The sequence below is a fragment of the Tauraco erythrolophus genome, chromosome W, assembly GCF_009769465.1.
Source record: "Tauraco erythrolophus isolate bTauEry1 chromosome W, bTauEry1.pri, whole genome shotgun sequence".
Taxonomy (NCBI): Eukaryota; Metazoa; Chordata; class Aves; order Musophagiformes; family Musophagidae; genus Tauraco; species Tauraco erythrolophus.
The window spans coordinates 22,883,463-22,906,432 of NC_141497.1; the positions used below are offsets into that span (position 1 = coordinate 22,883,463).

At 43.0% G+C, this 22,970-nt stretch overlaps 1 protein-coding gene across 1 annotated transcript in view; it reads left to right on the plus strand.

The window, feature by feature from the left end:
- The window catches only part of LOC104382631 (A disintegrin and metalloproteinase with thrombospondin motifs 6-like), a 318,804-nt gene that overhangs the window by 239,672 nt on the left and 56,162 nt on the right, over positions 1-22,970 (plus strand). Inside the window, exons 12-13 of the mRNA XM_086630121.1 lie at positions 15,326-15,428; positions 16,546-16,679. Of these exons, the coding sequence (XP_086486247.1) occupies positions 15,326-15,428; positions 16,546-16,679 (237 nt within the window). The remainder of the gene's footprint in view (positions 1-15,325; positions 15,429-16,545; positions 16,680-22,970) is intronic.

The following is a 22,970-nucleotide window of genomic DNA, read 5'->3' on the forward strand; positions in this document are numbered from 1 at the left end:
ATAAAGATTATGTAATTCCATCCCCCTGACATGGGCAGAGACACCTTCCCCTAGATCAGGTTGCTCAAAGCCTCGTCCAACCTGGCCTTGAACACTTCCAGGGATGAGGCAGCCACAACTCCTCTGGGCAACCTGTTCCAGTGTTTCACCACCCTGAGTGAAGAATTTCTTCCTTATCTCTAATCTAAATCTGCCCTCTTTCAGTTTAAAGCCATTGCCCCTTGGTCTATAACTACATGCCCTTGTAAAAAGCCCCTCTCCAGCTTTTGTGTAGACCCCCTTTAGGAACTGTAAGGCTGCTACAATGTTGCTCACCAGCCTGGGCTACAGCACCAAGGACACTGTTGCATCTTCCACAGCCAGGAGGAAATGGCCTGCCTCTTGTAGGCAGGGTCGGTACCTTGAGTTGATTAGTTAATTAGTAGTTCATTACATTCAACTCAATCCAGCTGGCTAATAATGACTGGATGCCATACTAGAAGGTGTCCCCAGAGCCTTCTCTAGGCTGAACAACCCCAACCCTCTCAGCCTGTCTTCATAGCAGAGGTGCTCTAGCCCTCAGATCATCTTTGTGGCTCTCCTCTGGACCCGTTCAACAGGTCCATGTCCTTCTTATGTTGGGGACTCCAGAGCTGAATGCAGTATTCCAGGTGGGGTCTCATGAGAGCAGAGTAGAGGGACAGAATCACCTCCCTCAACCCGCTGGCCATGCTGCTTTGGATGCAGCCCAGAATATGGTTGGCTTTCTGGGCTGCAAGCGCACATTGCTGGCTCATGTTGAGCTTCTTGTCAACCAGCACCCCCAAGTCCTTCTCCTCAGGGCTGCTCTCAATCCATTCTCCACCCAGCCTGTACTTGTGCTTGGGATTGCCCCGACCCATGTGCAGGACCTTGCACTTGGCCTTATTGAACTTCATGAGGTTCTCACAGGCCCATCTCTCCAGCCTGTCAAGGTCCCTCTGGATGGCATCCCTTCCCTCCAGCGTGTCCACAACACCACACAACTTGGTGTCATCTGCAAACTTGCTGAGGGTGCACTCGATCCCACTGTCCATGTCGCCAACAAAGATGTTAAACAGCACTGGCCCCAGTACTGACCTCTGAGGAACACCACTCATCACTGGTCTCTACTTGGACATCAAGCAGTTGACTGCAACTCTTTGAGTGCGACCATCCAGCCAATTCCTTGTCCACCGAGTGGTCCATCCATCAAATCCATGTCTCTCCAGTTTATAGACAAGGATGTTGTGTGGGACAGTGTCAAATGTGACCAGTGCTCTGTGTCTATAGTGATTCATGTATGGTGGTAAATGCCCTGTGGGGATGGCTACAGCAGTGGAATCAGAGCAACTGGCAATTCATAGGCAAACCCATCTGGGCTGCCCTGTTGTGACAAGATATTGCTGCTCGGGTAGAAAAGCTAGTTGTGAAGGTACGTCACGTAGGTGCTCGTGTACCCAAGAGTCGGGCCACTGAAGAACATAAAAAAAATCAACAGGTGGATCAGGCTGCTAAGATTGAAATGGCTCAGATTGATTTGGACTGGCAGCATAAGGGTGAAAAGTTTTTAGCTCTTTGGGCCCATGATGCCACAGGCCATCAAGGAAGAGATGTGACAAGTTCCGCATTTTGCGTGGTGAGCATTTGTATTGCTCGTTTTGTGCTACTCTCTTTTCATTAATATTATTGGTTTTATTACTCTTTTCTCTTTTTTTTTGCACTGTTCTATGAAACTGTCTTTATCCCAACCCACGAGTTTTATGTTTTTCTTTGGATTTTCTCCTCTCATCCCACTGAGGGGGAGGAGTGATTGACCACTGGCATGGTTGCTTAGCTACTGGCTGGGCTAAACCACGACAAGCTTACAAAAAATTATGTATTTTTCCAATCAAGGCATTTTTAGTTTAAAAAAAACCCAACACAATAACAAGAAACCAAAACCAAAATGCTAATAGAATTGCAAGGCACACAGTTACTCCAAGTAACTCATAGTCTGTTTTAAAATATGTATAAGACTTGCAGCTTAATTTCATATACATCTAAACCTAAAAGCTTCCTAATTCTAAATATGCAATAAGAAACATGTGAATGCTTTATTTGTATAGAAGTATGTATGTATATATACCTTTTAAATATTCTTATTTTTCAGCCCTTTCTCTTAACAGAAAGTAGGCAAGTGATTTATGTTGGTTCCTTCCTTTATGCATATATTCACAGATATTGTTTGTTACTTTCATAATTTCAATATATTCAAGCCTGTTTTTTTCTAAAATGCATTCATGTGAGGGGCTACCTCTTGGAACAGTACCTGAGTTTGAGCTGTCACCCTTCTGGCTGTGTTTCTGATCTTCTGTGAGGTGTAGTATAGCTCTTTGTTAATAGGAAACCAAATGACTTCAACTACTGAAGTCTGCCTGACTTGAAGCTCCAAGATAAACACATTTCTGTGAGATAATATGTGTGATGTCATGTCAACATTGATTCAGTGACTTGTTAACAATCTTTAGATGTGTCATGGTTTAGACTGGCCGGCAACTAAACTCCACACAGCCGCTCACTCACCCTCCCTCACCCCCTGGGAATGGGGAAGAGAATTAAAGGGTAAAAGGGAAAGAGACCCATGGGTTGAGATAAGAAAAATTTAATATTACTACTAATAATATATTAATATATACATATATGTACAATGATAAATATATACAAACAAGTGATGTACGGTGTAATCGCTCACCATCCCTTGACCAAGGCCCGTCCCATCCCGGACTAACGATCCCGAAACAGATAAGTTCCGATACCGCAATCCTGGACAAGCAAGAGGCCTAAAAGTAGAGACAGAGAGAGAGAGAGAGAGAGACAGAGAGAGCACTCTGACAGTCTGAAAGTGAGAGTTCCGGAAGAGCAAAGGCCCTTCTTTCCGGCTGACTCTCATTTTTATACTGGGTATGGCGCTGCATGATATGGAATACTAATTGGCCAGTTTGGCCCTCAATCCTAAGTCTAAGTACAAATCATAAGGAGAGTCGTGGACCCTCCATCCCGGCCATGCTCCCCCCTATCCTGTTGTGCTCCTGCACACTGGCAAGAACACGGCAGCTGAAAAGTCCTTGAGGCCTCAGTGCCAACTATAAACATCAGTGCGCTGTCAGTGTTCTTCTCAGAGCAAGTCAGACTAAAACCAAAACACGGAGCTCTTCTGACTGCTAAAAAGAAGAGCTAACTCTGTCCCAGCTGAAACCAGGACAAGATGATTTATGTTGTCCTAGTTTTAGCTGGGACAGTGTTAGCTCTTCTTTTTAGCAGCTAGAAGAGCTCCGTGTTTTGGTTTTACTCAGAGGCTCGCTCTGAGAAGAATGCTGATAGCAAGTTGATGTTTGTGGTTGGATGTGAAACTCCAAGGACTTTTCAGTGTGCCGGAGTGCAGAAGCACGGCGGGATAAGGGGAAAGCATAGTTGGGACAAGGGGGACACGATTCCCCTTGTGATTTGTGGTGGAATTTAAGATTGAGGGCCAAACTGGCCAATTAGTATTCCATATCATGCAGCGTCATGCCCAGTATAAGAGCGAGGGTCAGCCGGAAAGAAGGGCTTTTGCGCTTTGGCTCTTTCGTCACTTCTGCTCTTTTGCGCTTGCTGCGCTTTTGCTCTATTGCCCTTTTTTTTCCTCTCTCTCCCAGTAGTCCCACTCTCAGAGTACTCTCTCTCTCTCTGCTCCTCTCTATTTCGGGGCCTCACGTTCGTCCGGGATTTGCAGCTTCGGGACGAGACGGGCTTCGCATACGAGGGGGTGGTGAGCATCTACACTGTGTATTAAATCATCTGTATTAAATTGTTCTTATCTCAACCCACGGGTTTCCTGTTTCTCCTTTAATTCTCTCCCTCATTCCTGGGGGTGGGGGAGGGGGAGTGACCAGCTGTGTGTGGGGGGGTCCGGTTGCTGGAGCAGCCTAACCCACAACAATGTTTTTTTTTAGTCTTAAAGATGTTGATGTTGTTCTTTAAGTCAGTACTTTCTTGACTCCTAATTTTACTTGTTTCATCATCATCTTCTCAGGATATTCTTCATACCTGATTATAAGTTCTTATACGTTTGTTAGATTCCTACCTCATGATTTACAGTCTCCTAAAAGAGCATTTGGAAACACAAGCAGCCTGTTGGTTGTCAAGAGTTATCCGTGTACATACTGTAACTCCATGAAAAAAATGAACTATTTTACCCAATAAAGAGAAGAAATTATTGCCCATTTATTTTGGGAGAAGAGTGTTTATGCAGAGAGACAGTGCCAAAGAGCAGACATTTTTTAAATGCATATTGCATATTACCTTGCAGTAGCCTTTTTGCATTTCTATAACAATGATTTTGAATGCGTTTCTTGAGGATGTTGTCTTTAGTTTTACTTACTCTCAGGTATTAGTGAGATACCAAAAAAGACAGGAAAATTATGGAACAAAAATAAGTTTAAGTTTCGTTTTAGGCTTATACAGAATGTTTCAGGTTTCAGATTATCATTTGGTAACTGTAGTCTTCAAAAGGACTGCCTGAAAATTTTACTAAATCCTCCTGAAACTGGTTTCAAACTAATGATTTAGAGCATTCAGATTAATGATTTGCATTAAGAGCATGATCCTGAGATAAGGGCTAGTACTTGTCAGTATTCACTGAGAGGACTTAGCCACTAAAATGGAAACTTATTTTATTGCAGAGATCACCAAATCTGTCTATGGATTGATGGATTTGCATTTTTAGAACCAAAGACAATGGGTTATGTAAAAGCTTTGATGTCATTGGTATATTTGTTAAATTAATTTTAACAGTACTTGCAGTATAGGAAACCAGAATTTAGTATGCAGGACTAGAAAAAAACAGATGAAATATCAAAAAAGCAGGAACATTGTATGAGTGGCTTTTCTCCCACAGTTCCTTTAACTGCTCCCAGGTATTCCCAGCCTTGTTTGCTGTTCTTGTCAGCAGTGAGATTCCAGGCTAATCATGTTTGTGAGTAGCTGGTTTTCTTTGAGACTTCCAGAGTTGTCTTTGAGGAGAAAAGAAGATATAAACAGTGATTTTAGCAGTTTAAATTGCTAATCAAATGGGTAAAAGAAAGACTTTGCTTTGCTTACAGGATCACAGAATGACAGAGGTTGGAAGGAACCTCTCGACATCATCTTGTTCAGCCCCTGTCCTAGTTTTAGCTGGGACAGAGTTTTTTTTTAACAGCTAGAAGAGCTCCGTGTTTTGGTTTTACTCAGAGGCTCACTCTGAGAAGAACACTGATAACAAGCTGCCAAGGACTTTTCAGTGTGCCGGAGTGCAGAAACACGGCGGGATAAGGGGGGAGCATAGTTGGGACAAGGGGGACACGATTCCCCTTGTGATTTGTGGTGGAACTTAAGATTGAGGGCCAAACTGGCCAATTAGTATTCCATATCATGCAGCGTCATGCCCAGTATAAAAGTGAGGGACAGCCGGGAAGAAGGGCTTTTGCGCTTTGGCTCTTTTGCTCTTTTGCGCTTGCTGCGCTGTTGCTCTGCTGTTTTTTTTCTTTCTTCTCTCTCTCTCTCTCTCTCTCTGCTCCTCTCTATTTCGGGGCCTCGCGTTTATCCGGGATTGCAGCTTCGGGACGAGATGGGCTTCGCATACGAGGGGGTGGTGAGCACCTATCCTGTGTATTAAATCATCTGTATTAAAATCATTCTTATCTCAACCCACGGGTTTCTCGTTTATCCTTTAATTCTCTCCCTCATTCCTGGGGGTGGGGGAGGGGGAGTGACCGGCTGTGTGGGGGAGGAAGTTTTCAACCTAACCCACGACAGTCTTAATTGGCGCCCAACGTGGGGCCCGAAGGGGTTGAGATAACGATGCTGCTGGCTGGAATGCTGTTTGTTATGCTTGCATACATGTTACCGGACATTTATAATTTATTACCTTATTTACCCTATATGATGTTAGGCGGAATGTTTATGCGGTTTTCTGGCTCTGGGTGTTGGACCGGCATGAAAAGTATGTTATCGGTAATTAAGGGTTTTGCTATACTGTACGGTGTAACTCTGATAAGATCATCGGTGCTGGGACCGGCTCAGTCTTTGTATTTGGCGGTGCAGAGGGGGATGGTGATGTGGAGCTCGTTTATTAATTTTGAGCGTCACCTGGCGGATATCATCACCAATTATACCGGTGACTTTTCATTCACAAAAGCTTATGTTGATTTTGATAATGCCGAACATCATTGGAATAATTTAACCGGTTTGATTGTCCTGCAAGTTCTCCTGAATATATGTTTAATTATCTATATATTCAAAATCAATCGCCATTTAGGGGTGTATATCAATTTATTTCTCGGGTTATTGTGCTTGCCATCTCAACTCCCATGACAAGCAGTATAGCTACTCAGACTACAACGGTATCAGTTGCCCCCGTAAGGAAAAGAAAATGTATACAAAGTTAGAAGATGAAGAAGAGCAATCAGGGCCATCACAACAACCAAATGAGGAAGAGCAACCAGGGCCATCAGAGCAACCAGACAAAGAAGAGCAATCAGGGTCATCACAACGATTGGAGGAAGAGCAACCGAGGAAATGTGTGCGAAAGTCAGAACGCAGAGGAGAGAATGATGATGATGAAGAGCGACCAGGGCCATCATGAGAAATGAAGTGGGAGCGTTCTGTTTCGCCCCAGAGAAAATCTCAATGGAGGAGGAGTGACATCATAGATGAGATGATAACCACCAGATCTCTAAAAATGAGCGAGCTGCGAGATATTCGAAAAGATTATGGCCGTCTTAAAGGTGAGCCCATTGTCTCTTGGTTGCTCAGATGCTGGGACATGGGAGCCAATAGTCTGGAGTTAGATGGTAATGAAGCCAGGCAGCTGGGAGCCCTTGCCATGGATGGAGGCATTGATAAAGCAATTGGAAGGCAGACACAAGTCCGCAGCCTCTGGAGACGGCTCCTGGCAGCTATAAAGGAAAGATATCCCTTCAAGGACGAGGTGCCATGTAATGTAAGCAAGTGAACCAACATAGAAAAAGCTATTCAGTATCTGAGAGAACTGGCTGTGCGAGAGTTGATTTATCTTGACTCGAGAAGCGGACCAAGACTCGAAGATCCAGATGACGTCCGGTGCACACGACCAATGTGGCAAAAGATTCTATGGAGTGCGCCAGCAGCATATTCCACCTCACTGGCAATAATGGACTTTGGAGATGATGAAGCACCACTATCCGTAGGTAATCTGGTCACCTACCTCTGACGATATGATGATAATACTTCTATACGAACCTGTGTTGCAGCTGTGGAAAAGCTGTCTGAGGAGGTCCGAGAATTAAGAGAAAAAGTAGATTTCCCACCACCTGAACGTTCTAGAATTTCAGCTGTCAGAACCAGGCATTACCCTCCTCGAGAGAGACAAAAGAGACGGTACAGATCACGGGGTGAGCTGTGGTTCTACCTCCGTGATCATGGAGAAGACATGAGAAGGTGGGATGGAAAACCCACCTCCGCTTTAGAGGCCAGGGTACCCCAGTTGGGAGGAAGAACCAACAGAACTAGAACTTTCTCCAATTCCTCCAGGACAGCTGTTGCCCCAGTCTACAGTGAGCAGTCCACTAGTCAAAATGGGAGGGCTGATCCTCCTAGCCACCCTGACTCTAATCCTGCTGATTCCTCTGATGAATATGATAACAGGCATTAGAGGGGCCCTGCCTCCAGCCAGGTGGAGGAGAGGGATAATCGAGTTTACTGGACTGTGTGGATTCGTTGGCCTTGCACATCATACCCCAGAAAGTATAAGGCTCTAGTGGATACTGGTGCCCAATGCACCTTGATACCATCGAACTTCAGAGGGGCAGAATCCATCTGTATTTCTGGAGTGACAGGGGGGTCTCAACAACTGACTGTGTTAGAGGCTGAAGTGAGCCTAACTGGAGAGCAGTGGCAAAAACACCCTATTGTAACTGGCCCAGAAGCCCCGTGCATCCTTGGCATAGATTATCTTAAGAGAGGGTATTTCAAAGACCCAAAAGGGTATCGGTGGGCTTTTGGCATAGCTGCAGTAGACACAGAAGAAGGAAGGCAGCTGTCTACTTTGCCTGGTCTCTCAACGGACCCTTCTGCTGTGGGGTTACTGAGGGTCGAAGAACAACAGGTGCCAATTGCTACTACAACAGTGCACCGACGGCAATATCGTACCAACCGAGACTCTCTAATTCCTATCCATAAGTTGATTCGTCAACTGGAGAGTCAAGGAGTCATCACAAAGACCCGCTCCCCTTTTAACAGCCCTATATGGCCTGTACATAAGTCCAATGGCAAGTGGAGGCTGACGGTAGACTATCGTGGCTTGAATGAAGTTACACCACCATTGAGTGCTGCCGTGCCAGATATGCTGGAACTTCAGTATGAACTGGAGTCAAAGGCAGCCAGGTGGTACGCTACAATTGATATCGCTAATGCATTTTTCTCAATTCCTTTGGCACCGGAATGCAGGCCACAGTTTGCTTTCACTTGGAGGGGCATCCAGTATACCTGGAATCGACTGCCCCAGGGGTGGAAACACAGCCCCACTATTTGCCATGGACTGATCCAGACCACACTGGAACAGGGTGATGCCCCAGAACATTTGCAATACATTGATGACATCATTGTATGGGGCAACACAGCAGAAGAAGTTTTTGAGAAAGGTGAAAAGATAATCCAAATCCTTCTGAAAGCAGGCTTTGCCATAAAACAGAGTAAAGTCAAGGGACCTGCCCAGGAGATTCATTTTTTGGGAATAAAATGGCAAGATGGGCATCGTCAGATTCCGATGGACGTGATCAATAAAATAACAGCTATGTCCCCACCAACCAACAAAAAGGAAGCACAAGCTTTCTTAGGCATTGTGTGTTTCTGGCGAATGCATATTCCCGACTACAGCCAGATTGTAAAACCCCTCTATCAAATAACCCAAAAGAAGAATAATTTTGAATGGGGCCCAGAGCAAAAACAAGCCTTTGAACAAATTAAACAAGAAATAGTCCATGCGGTAGCCCTGGGACCAGTCCGGACAGGACAAGATGTCAAAAACGTGCTCTACACTGCAGCTGGGGAGAATGGTCCTACCTGGAGTCTCTGGCAAAAAGCGTCAGGGGAGACGCGAGGTCGACCTCTTGGGTTTTGGAGTCGAGGATACAAAGGATCCGAAACCAACTATACTCCAACTGAAAAAGAGATATTGGCAGCATATGAAGGAGTCCGAGCTGCTTCTGAAGTGATTGGTACGGAAGCACAGTTGCTCCTGGCACCCCGATTGCCAGTGCTCGGCTGGATGTTCAAAGGGAGCGTCCCGTCTACACACCACGCAACTGATGCCACATGGAGCAAGTGGATCGCGCTGATCACACAAAGAGCTTGGATAGGAAACCCCAATCGCCCATGAATTTTGGAAGTGATCACTAACTGGGCTGAAGGTAAAGACTTTGGAATGTCACCAGAGGAGGAGGGGGTGACACGTGCTGAGGAGGCTCCACCTTATAATGAACTATCAGACAATGAGAAGAAATACGCTCTGTTTACCGACGGATCCTGTCGTCTTGTAGGAAAACATCGAAAATGGAAAGCTGCTGTATGGAGTCCTACTCGACGGGTCGCAGAAGCTACCGAAGGAGAAGGCGAATCAAGTCAGTTCGCAGAGGTGAAAGCCATCCAACTGGCTTTAGACATCGCTGAACGAGAAAAGTGGCCAATGCTCTATCTCTATACCGACTCATGGATGGTAGCAAATGCCCTGTGGGGATGGCTACGGCAATGGAAGCAGAGCAGCTGGCAACGCAGAGGTAAACCCATCTGGGCTGCCCCATTGTGGAAAGACATTGCTGCTCGAGTAGAGAGGCTGATTGTAAAAGTATGACATGTAGATGCCCATGTACCCAAGAGTCGGGCCACAGAAGAACATGAAAACAATCAACAGGTGGATCTGGCCGCCAAGATTAAAGTGGCTCAGGTGGATCTGGACTGGCAACATAAAGGTGAAAAAATTCTAGCTCGTTGGGCCCATGATGCCTCAGGCCATCAAGGAAGGGACGCCACATACAAATGGGCTCGCAATCGAGGGGTGGACCTAACTATGGACAGTATTGCAGAGGTGATCCATGAATGTGAAACGTGTGCTGCAATCAAGCAAGCCAAGCGGTTAAAACCTCTTTGGTATGGAGGGCGTTGGTTGAAATATCAATATGGAGAGCCTTGGCAAATTGACTATGTCACACTTCCACAAACTCGCAGTGGCAAGCGTTACGTGCTTACAATGGTGGAAGCGACCACTGGATGGCTGGAAACCTATGCTGTGCCCCATGCCACCACCCAGAACACTATCTTGGGCCTTGAAAAGCAAATCTTGTGGCAGCATGGCACCCCAGAAAGAATTGAGTCAGACAACGGGACTCATTTCCGTAACAATCTTATAGACACCTGGGCCAAAGAGCATGGCATCGAGTGGGTATATCACATCCCCTATCATGCACCAGCTTCTGGGAAGATTGAACGATATAATGGATTGCTAAAAACCACACTGAAAGCAATGGGTGGTGGAACCTTCAAACATTGGGATACGCATTTAGCAAAGGCCACCTGGTTAGTCAACACTAGAGGATCTGCCAATCGAGCTGGTCCTGCGCAATCAGAACTTCTACGTACTGTAGAAGGAGATAAAGTCCCTGTAGTGCACATGAGGAATATACTGGGGAAGACAGTTTGGGTTATTCCTGCCTCGGGTAAAGGTAAACCCATTCGTGGGATTGCTTTTGCTCAGGGACCTGGGTGCACTTGGTGGGTGATGCAAAAGGACGGGGAAGTCCGATGTGTACCTCAAGGGGATTTGATGTTGGGTGAAAATAGATGATAAAATGAATTGAATTGTGTGATATTAATTGCTGAATAACCCTGTCCCTGCATACCATCATGGCTATGGTTGTCACATTGTACTAATGTCATTATATTAAGAATCATCCAGGTTAATGAAGAATGAACTTCGTCAGAACCAGAACTGATTCCAAACACCCAGCAACTTCTTTGAGATCAACATCTTCAACCTGCAGACAGCGGCTGGATACACCAACTACGAGCTCCAGACGCCACACGCAACAAAGACTACGTCATTCGTTCTACCGACTGAGCGAATTCCACGTCATCTTTCCTGCCCTGAGAGACTACTACAACAGATGAAGACACATTTAGGAGGGATGACCCATGGCTAAGGGAATAGTATATATGTAAGGTTTGAGCATGACGTGCATGGTATGGAATAAGGGGTGGATACTGTCCTAGTTTTAGCTGGAACAGAGCTTTTTTTTAACAGCCAGAAGAGCTCCGTGTTTTGGTTTTACTCAGAGGCTCACTCTGAGAAGAACACTGATAACGAGCTGCCAAGGACTTTTCAGTGTGCCAGAGTGCAGAAGCATGGCAGGATAAGGGGGGAGCATAGCTGGGACAAGGGGGACACGATTCCCCTTGTGATTTATGGTGGAACTTAAGACTGAGGGCCAAACTGGCCAATTAGTATTCCATATCATGCAGCGTCATGCCCAGTATAAAAGCAAGGGTCAGCCGGGAAGAGGGGCTTTTGCACTTTTGCTCTTTTGCTCTTTTGCTCTTTTGCGCTTGCTGCGCTGTTGCTCTGCTGTTTTTTTTCTTTCTTCTCTCTCTCTCTCTCTCTGCCCCTCTCTATTTCGGGGCCTCGCGTTCGTCCGGGATTTGCAGTTTTCGGGACGAGACGGGCTTCTCATACGAGGGGGTGGTGAGCACCTATGCTGTATTAAATCATCTGTATTAAATCATTCTTATCTCAACCCACGGGTTTCTCGTTTATCCTTTAATTCTCTCCCTCATTCCTAGGGGTGGGGGAGGAGGAGTGACCGGCTGTGTGGGGGAGGAAGTTTTCAACCTAACCCACGACAGCCCCCTTTGCTCAAACCGTGAACAGATTGCCCAGGACCATGTCCACATGACTTTTGAATATCTCCAAGGAGGGAGATTCCACCCCCTGTCTGGGCAACCTATGCAAGTGCTCAGTCACTCTGTCCTGGTTTTAACTGGGACAGAGTTAGTTCTTTTTAGCAGCCAAAAGAGCTCTGTGTTTTGGTTTTAGTCTGAGACTTGCTCTGAGAAGAACGCTGACAGTGCACTACTGTTTATAGTTGGCACTGAGACAGCAAGGACTTTTCAGCTTCCCATGTTTTGCCAGTGTGCAGGAGCACAACAGGATAGGGGGGAGCATAGCTGGGACAGAGGCCCCATGACTCCCCTTATGATTTCATCTCAGACTTAGGATTGAGGGCCAAATTGGCCAATAGAATATTCCATATCATGCAACATTATGCCCAGTATATAAAGGAGAGTTGACCAGGAAGAAGAGCTTTTGCTCTTCCAGGAACGCTCTTCTGAGGGCTCTCTTGGACTCTCGGAGTTCTATCTCTCTCTTGCTCTCTTTTCAGGCCTCTCGCTCATCCAGGATAGTGGTGTCGGGACTTATCTGTTTCGGGATCGTTTGCTGGGACAGCACAGGCATTGGTCACTGGGTAGTGAGCAATTACACTGAGCATCACTTGTTCGTGTACATTATTATCATGTTATAAATATACTCATATATTATTATTGTTGTTATTATTATTATTATCATTATCATTAAATTGTTCTTATCTCAACCCACGAGTCTCTTTCCCTTTTCCCCTTTAATTCTCTTCCCCATCCTCTGGAGGTGGGGAAGGGTGAGTGAGCAGCTGTGTGGAGTTTAGTTGCTGACTGGGCTAAGCCATGACACCCTCACAGTAAAAAAGTGTTTCCTGATGTTCAGGAGGAACCTTCTGTGTTTTCATTTGTGCCCATTGCCTCTGATCTGGTCACTGGGCACCACTGGAAAAACCCTGACTCCGTCCTCTTTCCACCCTCCCTTCAGATATTTGTACACACTGATGAGATCCCCCTGACCCTTCTCTTCTCTAGGCTGAACAGTCCCAGCTCTCAGCCTCTCCACATATGAGAGATGCTCCAGGCCCTTTGTGGCTATTTGTTGGACTCTCTCCAGTATGGCCATGTGTCTCTTGTTCTGGGAAGCCCAGAACTGGGCACAGTACTGTGGGTTTGACCTCACCAGTGCTGAGTAGAGGGGAAGGATCACTTCCCTGGACTTGCTGTTGATACTCCTCCTAATGCAGCACAGGATACCATTAGTCACCTTTGCCACAAGAGCACATTTCTGGTTGATGTTCAAATTGGTGTCCACCAGGACCCCTAGGTCCTTTTCTGCAAATCTCCTTTCCAACTGGTCAGCCCCCAGCATGTGTACTGGTGCATGGGGTTGTTCCTTCCCAGGTACAGGACTTTGCACTTCTCCTTGTTGAACTTCATGAGGTTCCTGTGGGCCCATTTCTCCAGCATGTTGAGGTCCCTCTGGATAGCAGCATGACCCTCTGGCGTATCAGCCATTCCTCCCAGCTTTGTGCTATCAGCAAACTTGTTTAGGCTATGCTCTTCCCCATCATCCAAATCATTTATGAAGATGATATTGTTGCCTCAAAATACATCCAAGAGCACCATCAAACAAGAGAAGTAAGACTGCATCTCAAAGATCAGATTGCAAGAATTTTTTTAAGAGTATAAATATGGAAGTTGTGATCCTTCTTTACTAGTCTTCATATTTTATTGTTTTGTCCTAGTGTAACTGTTTAGAAAAAGAATTTCATTTGGGGGTGATGGTGTGTAATTTAATTAACTTGTAAGGGTAACTCGATGCAGTTAAAATACCAGCTGTGTAAATTAGTAGCTAAGTATGTGGAACTGAAGAATAGGGTCTAGTGACCAGTATCAGAGATATTAGAACTCAAGCTTTGTGGTAGGTCAAGACTGGTCTTTCTACTGCTTGGAGAATATGATGCAAATTTAATTTGTGTTGCTAATTAATATTTTTTAATTCTTATTTTATTTACAAACAATTATTTTTTATTCTCACTATTATGATCTGAAGGATTATTGAATTAGCAACAGTACCTTTTTATTTAACAGTAAATGTATTATATTTTAAAATGTATTTTTAATTAGGAGATAATAAAGTGATTATATAGAGAGACGATTTAAAATTCCAATACTGTCTAATATCTGGTATTTTCATTTATATTGAAAAAACTTCAAAATTGGAGAAAAATTCTGTAGTTTCTGAATCATATTGCAATGGGCTGGCTCAATTAATGTATACTGAGAATTATAATTATGCAAATATTTGCATTGTACAGTAAATTTTTATCATGCATGTTTATGCAGACCCTTTCACTTGAATGCATTTCAGATTCCTGAACAATGCTAACTGGCTGAGATATGTAGGAAGACTAGTAAAACTGCCATAAAATGGACTTTTCTGTTGCTCATAAAGTAGTAATATTTGTTAACACCTCTAATTTCTGTCAAACAAATTCTTTTATCTTTCAGTCTAAAAATTATTTTAATCTGTATTTCAAATACTTTGTCTGATGAAGCTTGCAATTGTAGCAGGTACTTAAACATTGATAACAACATTTAATGTGCTTTCTAAATTCTGTGTGTATTCAAGATTAGTTGTTATTATTTTGAACTTGCTGATGAAAAATGTGAGAAATAGCAAAGAATTCAGTTTCTCCTATAATTCTTTCCTGTGATCAATTTCACTTATACCTACCCTTATTCCAAGTAAAAAAGCTATTTTTCAGTTTCATAATTGGTAATGCGAAGTGAAGAAAGTTTAAATCAAAGTAGTTTTTATTTCTTCATGCTTGAAGTCTGGCAAGAATCAGGACCAAGCATGATATCTAGTCTCATTCTCAGCCTTAATACAATGCTTTTGTCAAGGCTACAAGTAAGCAAAGGTGATACAGCTCTCTAGAAAATGTTTTATTTTTTTTCTCAATGTTTTAAAAACATAGCTCAGTACAGCAACTTAGTACAGTACAACTGAGTCTAGAGCTCTTACCAAAATTATTTTGTGTTTTAATTTTTTCTACTGTTTTTATGTGTATGTGTGTTTATAAGGAGATAGCTGATGGATTAATTATGAAGCATAGTTTGCCATGATTTTGATTGTCCAGTTTTATAGAAACTGTTATATAACTTACCTTTGTTTAAATTACTTCGGTTGCTTCATGCCAGCCTAAGATTGAAAAATAGACACTTCAACTGTCAAGCAAGTGTCAGAATCAGAGCCACAAGATAAAGCAGGGAACCACCTCCTAGTCTCTTGCGTGATTATGTTTGTAATATAGCATATAAGTATTTCCTTTTATCTTGATATTCAGAAGAAATTAACCTTTTTTCATCTTTATTATTTTAGCCATGTCCTCCAGGGGCCCCTGATTTTCGAGAAAAACAATGTGCGGACTTTGACAATATGCCTTTCCGGGGAAAGTATTATAACTGGAAACCCTACACTGGAGGTATAGTGTAGCTTTGCAAAAATGTGAAATCTTCAAATTTATATAAATGTTATATATAAAGTAATTTTTGTAAATTGAATGTTTCGATTAAGATACAATGAGTAAAGTTTGCTAAGCTTGTACTTTTGTCAATTGCTGAAAATTTTACAGAAGATCTATCTCTGTTCTGGTAGTTTTGTTTTACTGTGAAGGGGAGTGAGCATCATTGTAGGGACTCCACTTTAAACCATGGAGCCCTTCTCCACCTGCAGTTGCAATAGAATTAGAGATTACATAGGTGATCTTTAAGTGCCTTTGATGAGTTCAGTATAAAAAACTCAATATAAGTTTTCCTTAAGGTCAGAAGAGTAGGAAAAGGAGAAAGAGGAAAAAGCATTTATAAGAGTCTCTACAGACTACTTCAATAATTGAATTATAAATAATTGCACTGTGCAATAAAAGGGTATTTTGGGGCAGGGATTTCTTTTTATCTTTGAGACAGTTTAATCAAGCTTAGTCATGTTTCTGTCGTTGTTCAAAGTTTGTAGGTTGCCCTTTTATTATTTTGTCTTTTCCTGTTCTAAACCTTGAGTGAATAAGTCTATGTTCCCCTTTGTGCTTTTGTATTTTATTGGATCGAGTGGCTTTATTTTTAGTTTTTTAGATCAAAATCTTGAAAAGGACCATTGTGATCACGTCATCTGAGCTGTAGTGTAATTCAAGTAATAGGACTAAATTCCTAATTAAAAAAGTCTGATCTTGTGATCTTGTTTTTGAAATTTACCCTGACATACTTCTAGCACTACATTCTTTAGTTATTCATGTTTTTCAAATGATGAAGTGATATCCTTATTGTTTTAAATTGTTCAATAATCATTAGGGTTGTATTAACATAATGGAATCATTATGGAGCCAGCCATCCTTGCCATATCTTACTATGAAAAATAATCTTTTTTGCAAGAAAGGTCAAGTAGAGGAATCAATAAAGGGAAGTAAAATAAAGTGTATACATTATATGTGTCAAGTATGAGATAAGATTATACATTTCAGATCTGTTTGTGCATATATATTTTTAATTAATTATTAACTTTTAAAGAATTCTGTTGTGGGGTTTTTTTTCTTTGTTTTTGTTGTCCAGGTGGAGTAAAATCATGTGCATTAAACTGCTTGGCTGAAGGTTATAATTTTTACACTGAACGTGCTCCTGCAGTAATAGATGGGACTCAATGCAATGCTGATTCACTGGATATCTGTATCAATGGAGAATGCAAGGTTGCAAATGTTTTATGTAATGCTTCTGGATTACTTTGTTGTGTCTGCTATCTCCTACATTTAACTATGGTACTTGTTTGTTACTTATATCAAATGGGAGTGTTTACAACTCAAGTTGTTAATGAAAGAGTAAGATTGAGACAAAAAGAAAAAAAGGTATTACATAAATAAGACAATTTGAATTTCAGTAGATTCTCACAGATATTCATAGAATCCTTCATTTCATCATCTTTTTTCTTGCTTTGTGATTTCTGTTGAAGAACTGGTGGAAAGGGCAACAGGAGATGAACAGATTCCTTTCCCTGTTCCAAGGCCTGTTCTGTCATTCCCATTAGAATACCACGCTGGCTGAAAAACAGTAAATGTGAACATACTAATCTGTTTCTCTCGAACTAGTTCATCCTGTTGCAAACAATTCTGCTTTTAATGTAATTGAAACAGAAAGTTGTCACTATTGCTCGGTAATTCTATGAAAAACTGTATAATGATGCAAGTATTTCCGTTTACTAAAAATCTGATTATCTTCTAAGATTCCTATAAAACTACATTGCATGAATTTGAAGAGAATTGGAGGTCTGTGCCATATTTTTTTGTTATATTCATCCCACTGGTGCTTCAGTTTAGCAAAGTGTTTAATTATGTACTCAAGTCTAAATATCTGAACACTGCTAGTGACTCTAAAAATGATTTGATTTCACTGAAACCACTGATACCTGAAAAGGAAAGTGAACTTTCCAAGACTTGTTTTAGAGTTTTAGAAAGCAGGTATTCTTTATTGCAGCACTGAGTGCACGGGGGATTTCTCCTCCTGGCGTGTACACCCGGCTTTTGGACAGAAAGCTAGTTATACACTACAATCATGCATAATTCATAACATATTTACATATTCTTAAGCAATTGGTTAATTTTCTCTCGCTTTACATGTAAATTACTTTGCATGCTCAGTTTTCCTCCTCCACCCCTTTCTTTTGGGTCTGGGGTGTATTTAGGGTAGGTGGTCCGTGAGTCGGTGGTCGCGATCTCCCCCTGCTGGAATTACCTTTTCCCCCAAGTCACTGCATGTTTACAGATCAGAAAAGCATGATAACAAAGTTTATGCCGTTTCTGGGATGTTCCCTCCAAGGGCAGACAGTTCTTGATAAAGAGTCTCAGTTTTAATCACTCCTGGCAGCTTCAAGGATGGACATCTTGTTAGTTTCTTTAGGTATGCGTAAATCACCTCCTGCCGACTGAATCCTTCATGAAACTCTTGCACAAAAACTTTAACCCCTTTATTCTTGGATAACAATTCCCCCCTTTTCTTTATCCTTGCGAATTCTTTCGCAAAAATTCATATTGTTCATGTTTAAGAATTGTGAGTAGCACCCAAACTCTCCTAGTCAATTTGGTTAATTTGTACCAGAACATAAAGTTTACAATTGTTAGTATTGTTACTGCTACCAGTACTACAAGCAAAGGATGTATTAATAAGTTCAACACTCTAGTTACTGATGGTGAATATCCTATAAAAATATCCCACCAATGATGTTCTTCATCTTTCTTCACTCGTTGCAGGACATGGTGTGTTTCTTCAGCATCATGATGGACAGTTATCAGTTTTTTGTCCGTTTTCTTGGGCTTGCTTCAGCAATCGTCTTAAGTCTTCATGTTGCACCATTCTTTTCAGCAACGCTAAGTTCATTCCAATAGGGGTAGGCCGCAGGTCATGATACAATGTATAGTTAGATTTTAGTAATTGGTAAGATGTGATGGGAGCTAAATAAGTAAAATCACATCCTGTGATAGTTACAAAATTACAGATACAAAGGTTAGAGTGATCATTCATATTTCTGGTAACATTATCTACTAAAATGGAATTACAGGAAGTTCTCATGCAAACACATCCATTACCTATATATATACAAGTACAGTTTTAGGGTTTTCGTCAGGATGTATCTCAAAATGACAAATGTTCTGTTCAGTGTCAAGACAAATGTCTTGAGCTCTGATGGTATTGCTTTCACAAATGAATCCTTGTTGCCTGTCGCAGCTGGAAGGCTTCAGGTGGCTCCAAGTAGACCAATGCTCTAATGCAAAGGCTTCAGGCTTACTCTAAGGAAGACCAACACTCCTCCAAGACTCAGGAGGAAATGCCTCACCCTTAGGAGTAAACGCCCTGCCTTAAATAGTCAGGAGTCACATGATTTGCTAGATGGGTCAAGGCTATTGGTCACTTGACCATCCATCTCCCAGAGTGATTGGCTGAATGCTACAGCACCTGTTTCAAGGTAACTTTCCCAGTGTAACGAGCTACAGGTGTTTCTTAGTTAGCCTGCATAGGGAAAGAACTTTCACAGGATGCTGCAGCAGCCAGAAGGTTTCTCCACAATTCCCCCTTTTTGTTTTAAGATTAGTTTAAATCAAGCAGGGAGATTTTTCAACAATACCATGGGAGATACATCTAGCAAACCAGTCATACATTTAGTTATTAATTCTAACATTCTGACTCCGACGGAGACTTGAAATTTAGTCTCTACTCGTGGAAGGAACAGGTTGATGGCCAATGTCATTATTTCCATTAGAAGGGTCATTTAATGGATGATCTCCATTCTGGCCATCGTTCGGATGTTGCCTGTTCTGTTTCTGATGTTGCAGGTCAGGGCGGACGCATCTTGCGGGTAGCCATCGTATCCCAGTATCTGTGGAAACGCAAGCATACCCACGACCCCAAGCAATAAGCTCATATGGGCCTTCCCACGTCTTAGTGAGTAGGTCCCGTATCCAGACTTTTGCTCGGGGCAGGTGCATCTCGCCTGAAGACTGCAACGAAAGAAAGTGATTCAAAATAATGGGATTATTTGAATTTGATGGCACCGTAAGATGGTTAATTGTGTATAACGCTTTTTCTAGGCGACTCTGTGGGGTTTCTCCATGCATTCCCCCTTTTTGTTTTTCTAAAACACGCTTCAAGGTGCCATGAGCGCGTTCAACAATGGCTTGGCCAGTAGGAGAATGCGGAATACCCAAGGTATGATTTACACCCCATAGTTGTAAAAACTGCCGCGTCTTCTGTGAGACGTAGGCCGGGCCATTATCGGTTTTTATAGAAAAAGGCACGCCCAAGACCGCAAAAGCGAGTTTCCAATGGGCAATGGCATCGCGACTTTTCTCCCCAGTATGAGCAGTTGCCCACATAGCTGAGGAGAAAGTGTCAATAGACACGTGCACATACTTAAACCTGCCAAATTCAGGAACATGCGTTACATCCGTCTGCCAAAGCTGCAGGGCCTTTAGGCCTCTGGGGTTTACCCCCGATGGCAGAGGTGCCGCAAGTCCGTGGCAGTCAGCGCAAGCGCTGACAATGTCCCGAGCCTCAGTGGGCGTTAAGTGGAACTGTTTCTGCAGGGTATGTGCACTTTGATGGAAGAAATTATGCGATGCCTTGGCTTGTGCGATTTTATCGGGCTGAGGTGCTACCCATGCGGGGTTAGCTAGCATGTCAGCCCTGGCGTTGCCTTCCGTTATAAAGCCTGGCAAATTAGTATGACTATGGATATGCAGGATGTAATATGGGTGAACTCGAGCTTGAATTGCACACCATAAGGTTTTTAACAGAGAAAACAGAGCCGCATTATTCACTTCTTTCAGAAGTGAACAATCTAAGCGTTGCGTTATATCAGCCACATAAGCAGAATCGGTGACCAAATTCAAAGGTACCTGCGAGAACCGTTGAAAGGCCATGGCAACAGCCCTCAGTTCAACCAACTGGGCTGAGCCTGACTCATGGCCTTCCAGCACCTGCCACTCAGATTCCTCCTTCCAGGTAACAATAGCTTTCCCAGTTTTCCCGGACCCATCAGTGAAGACGGTGGGTCCTTGTACTGGCACTCGGCTATTTTTTGGCCGCAAGGTAAAGCTTGTCGATCTTGCCAATTGCAGCAATTTATGGCTAGGCAGATGGTATGCAATTTGTCCTGAGAAATTTTCCAGCGCACTTTGGAGAGGAGCACTGTTAGTAAGGCTCCACTCAAAGTATTCCTGCTGTACTGGCAGAACAATTATTGCAGGATCTGCTGCCACCAATTGTAGACAGCGCTGACGGCATTTGATTATCAGACAAGCAATTAATTCAAATAACGTAGATGCTGTCTTTTTTGGTTGGTGCGGCAAAAAGACCCATTCCAGAATATGCAAGGGGTCAGACCACTGTTTGTTCCATTGGCCAATGATACCTGTTGGATGAGAATCTGGAGTGGTAATAAAAACGGTAATATCAATGGAGGGATCTACTCGGTAAACCTGACAAGCAGAAATGGCCTGTTGAACCTCCTCTAGTGCCCGTCGCGCTTCAGGAGTCAATTTCGAGGTGAATTCAACTCAGGGTCCCCCTTTAAAATATTGAAGAGCGGCGCAAGTTGCGCCGTGGTTAGCCCTAGATAGGGACGTAACCAATTGATGACGCCCAACAGTTTCTGAGCATCATTCAAGGTCTTAATAGAACTCGAGAATTGCACCTCTTGGTGTTGTATAGTTTGGTCCAAAATTTTGACTCCTAAATATCTCCAAGGAGGATGCTGTTGAACTTTCTCCGGGGCCACTTGCAATCCATAAGAATGCAGAGCAGCGAGTAGCCGAGGCTGTATCTTCAGCAGCTCGTCCTGGGTGGATGCTGCTACCAGGATATCATCCATGTAATGGTAGCAGTATGCTTCAGGGAACTGCTTACGGATTCCGGACAAAGCTTGAGCAACGTACCATTGACAGATAGTCGGGCTGTTCTTCATGCCCTGAGGTAGGACCTTCCATTGATATCTCTTTGCAGGTTCAGCGTTGTTAACCGCAGGTACAGTAAAGGCAAATTTTGGTTTGTCATTAGGATGTAAGGGGATCGTGAAAAAACAGTCCTTCAAATCAATGATCAAGATTTCCCACCCTGCTGGAATCATGGTGGGTGAGGGCATACCAGGCTGCAATGCCCCCATACTTTCCATTACTGCATTGATTTTTCGGAGATCTTGTAGCAGTCTCCATTTTCCTGATTTCTTCTTAATTACGAAGACAGGCGTATTCCAGGGACTGGTAGAAGGTTCAAGGTATCCCTGTTGTAATTGTTCCTTAACTAGTTGATGAAGGGCAACTAATTTTTCTTTTGGTAGGGGCCACACTCCTCCAAGACTCAGGAGAAAATGCCTCACCCTTAGGAGTAAACGCCCTGCCTTAAATAGTCAGGAGTCACATGATTTGCTAGATGGGTCAAGGCTATTGGTCACTTGACCATCCATCTCCCAGAGTGATTGGCTGAATGCTACAGCACCTGTTTCAAGGTAACTTTCCCAGTGTAACGAGCTACAGGTGTTTCTTAGTTAGCCTGCATAGGGAAAGAACTTTCACAGGATGCTGCAGCAGCCAAAAGGTTTCTCCACAGTTGCCCTTGCACAACATGTGTTAGTATCAATAGTTTGCCATTTTTTCTCACTCTTTTGTGCCCATACTCTATGTTCCAAGGGATATATTATAGTTCCATTGTGATTCGATCCTAATGCAATGATTCGGTATATAGTGTATACCGAAGCATTGCGTATAGTTAACACAAAGGCTGTGACCATATCATTTTTGGGATCATAAGTAAAATTAACTAACTGCCACAAGATTGGAATCTTTTTTCAAAATTGTTTGCCTTGTCCCATATCACTTTCCGAATCTCATTGGGTAAAGTGCCTTCTTCACCTTCCTTTATAATCATAGCTGTTGTGGATTGGATCCACAATTGAGCTTGAATGCAGCTGAGAGCTAAAGAGATATTGTTTTGGGCTGCACCAAGTGCATCTATAATGGACTGATGGTCTTTTTCGTTTATGTTCTCCCACTGAGGTAATGTCCATGATAAAAGCCACTGTTCACTTCCCAGAGCTAGAAGGGAAGACAGTAAAGGATGTTCCAATTCGTTTAGGTCACTAGTTATTGTAACTAACTTATTCATTAGGACCTCAGAGTCTATATTATTTAGAACTCCCATTCCTGTTCCCAGGATACCGGTAACATCCCTCTTTATTCGTTTTTCGGGGAAGACAGTTCGTCTATGTAACCATGTTGTCCACCCTATGTAAGAGGTTTTCAGAAATGGTGAACAAGCTGGTTGGATAGTGGAGATGTTACTTTGCATTGACAATTCAATTCGTCTGAGGGATCGTGATGGGTTAAACAATATCTACTGTTGACCCATATTCTGAATTACGAAAGGTCCAATTTCAAAAAATAGAGTATTTGGCATAGGTGGTGTTGTGCTAGGTGGACTTGTTGTCATGTTAGGGT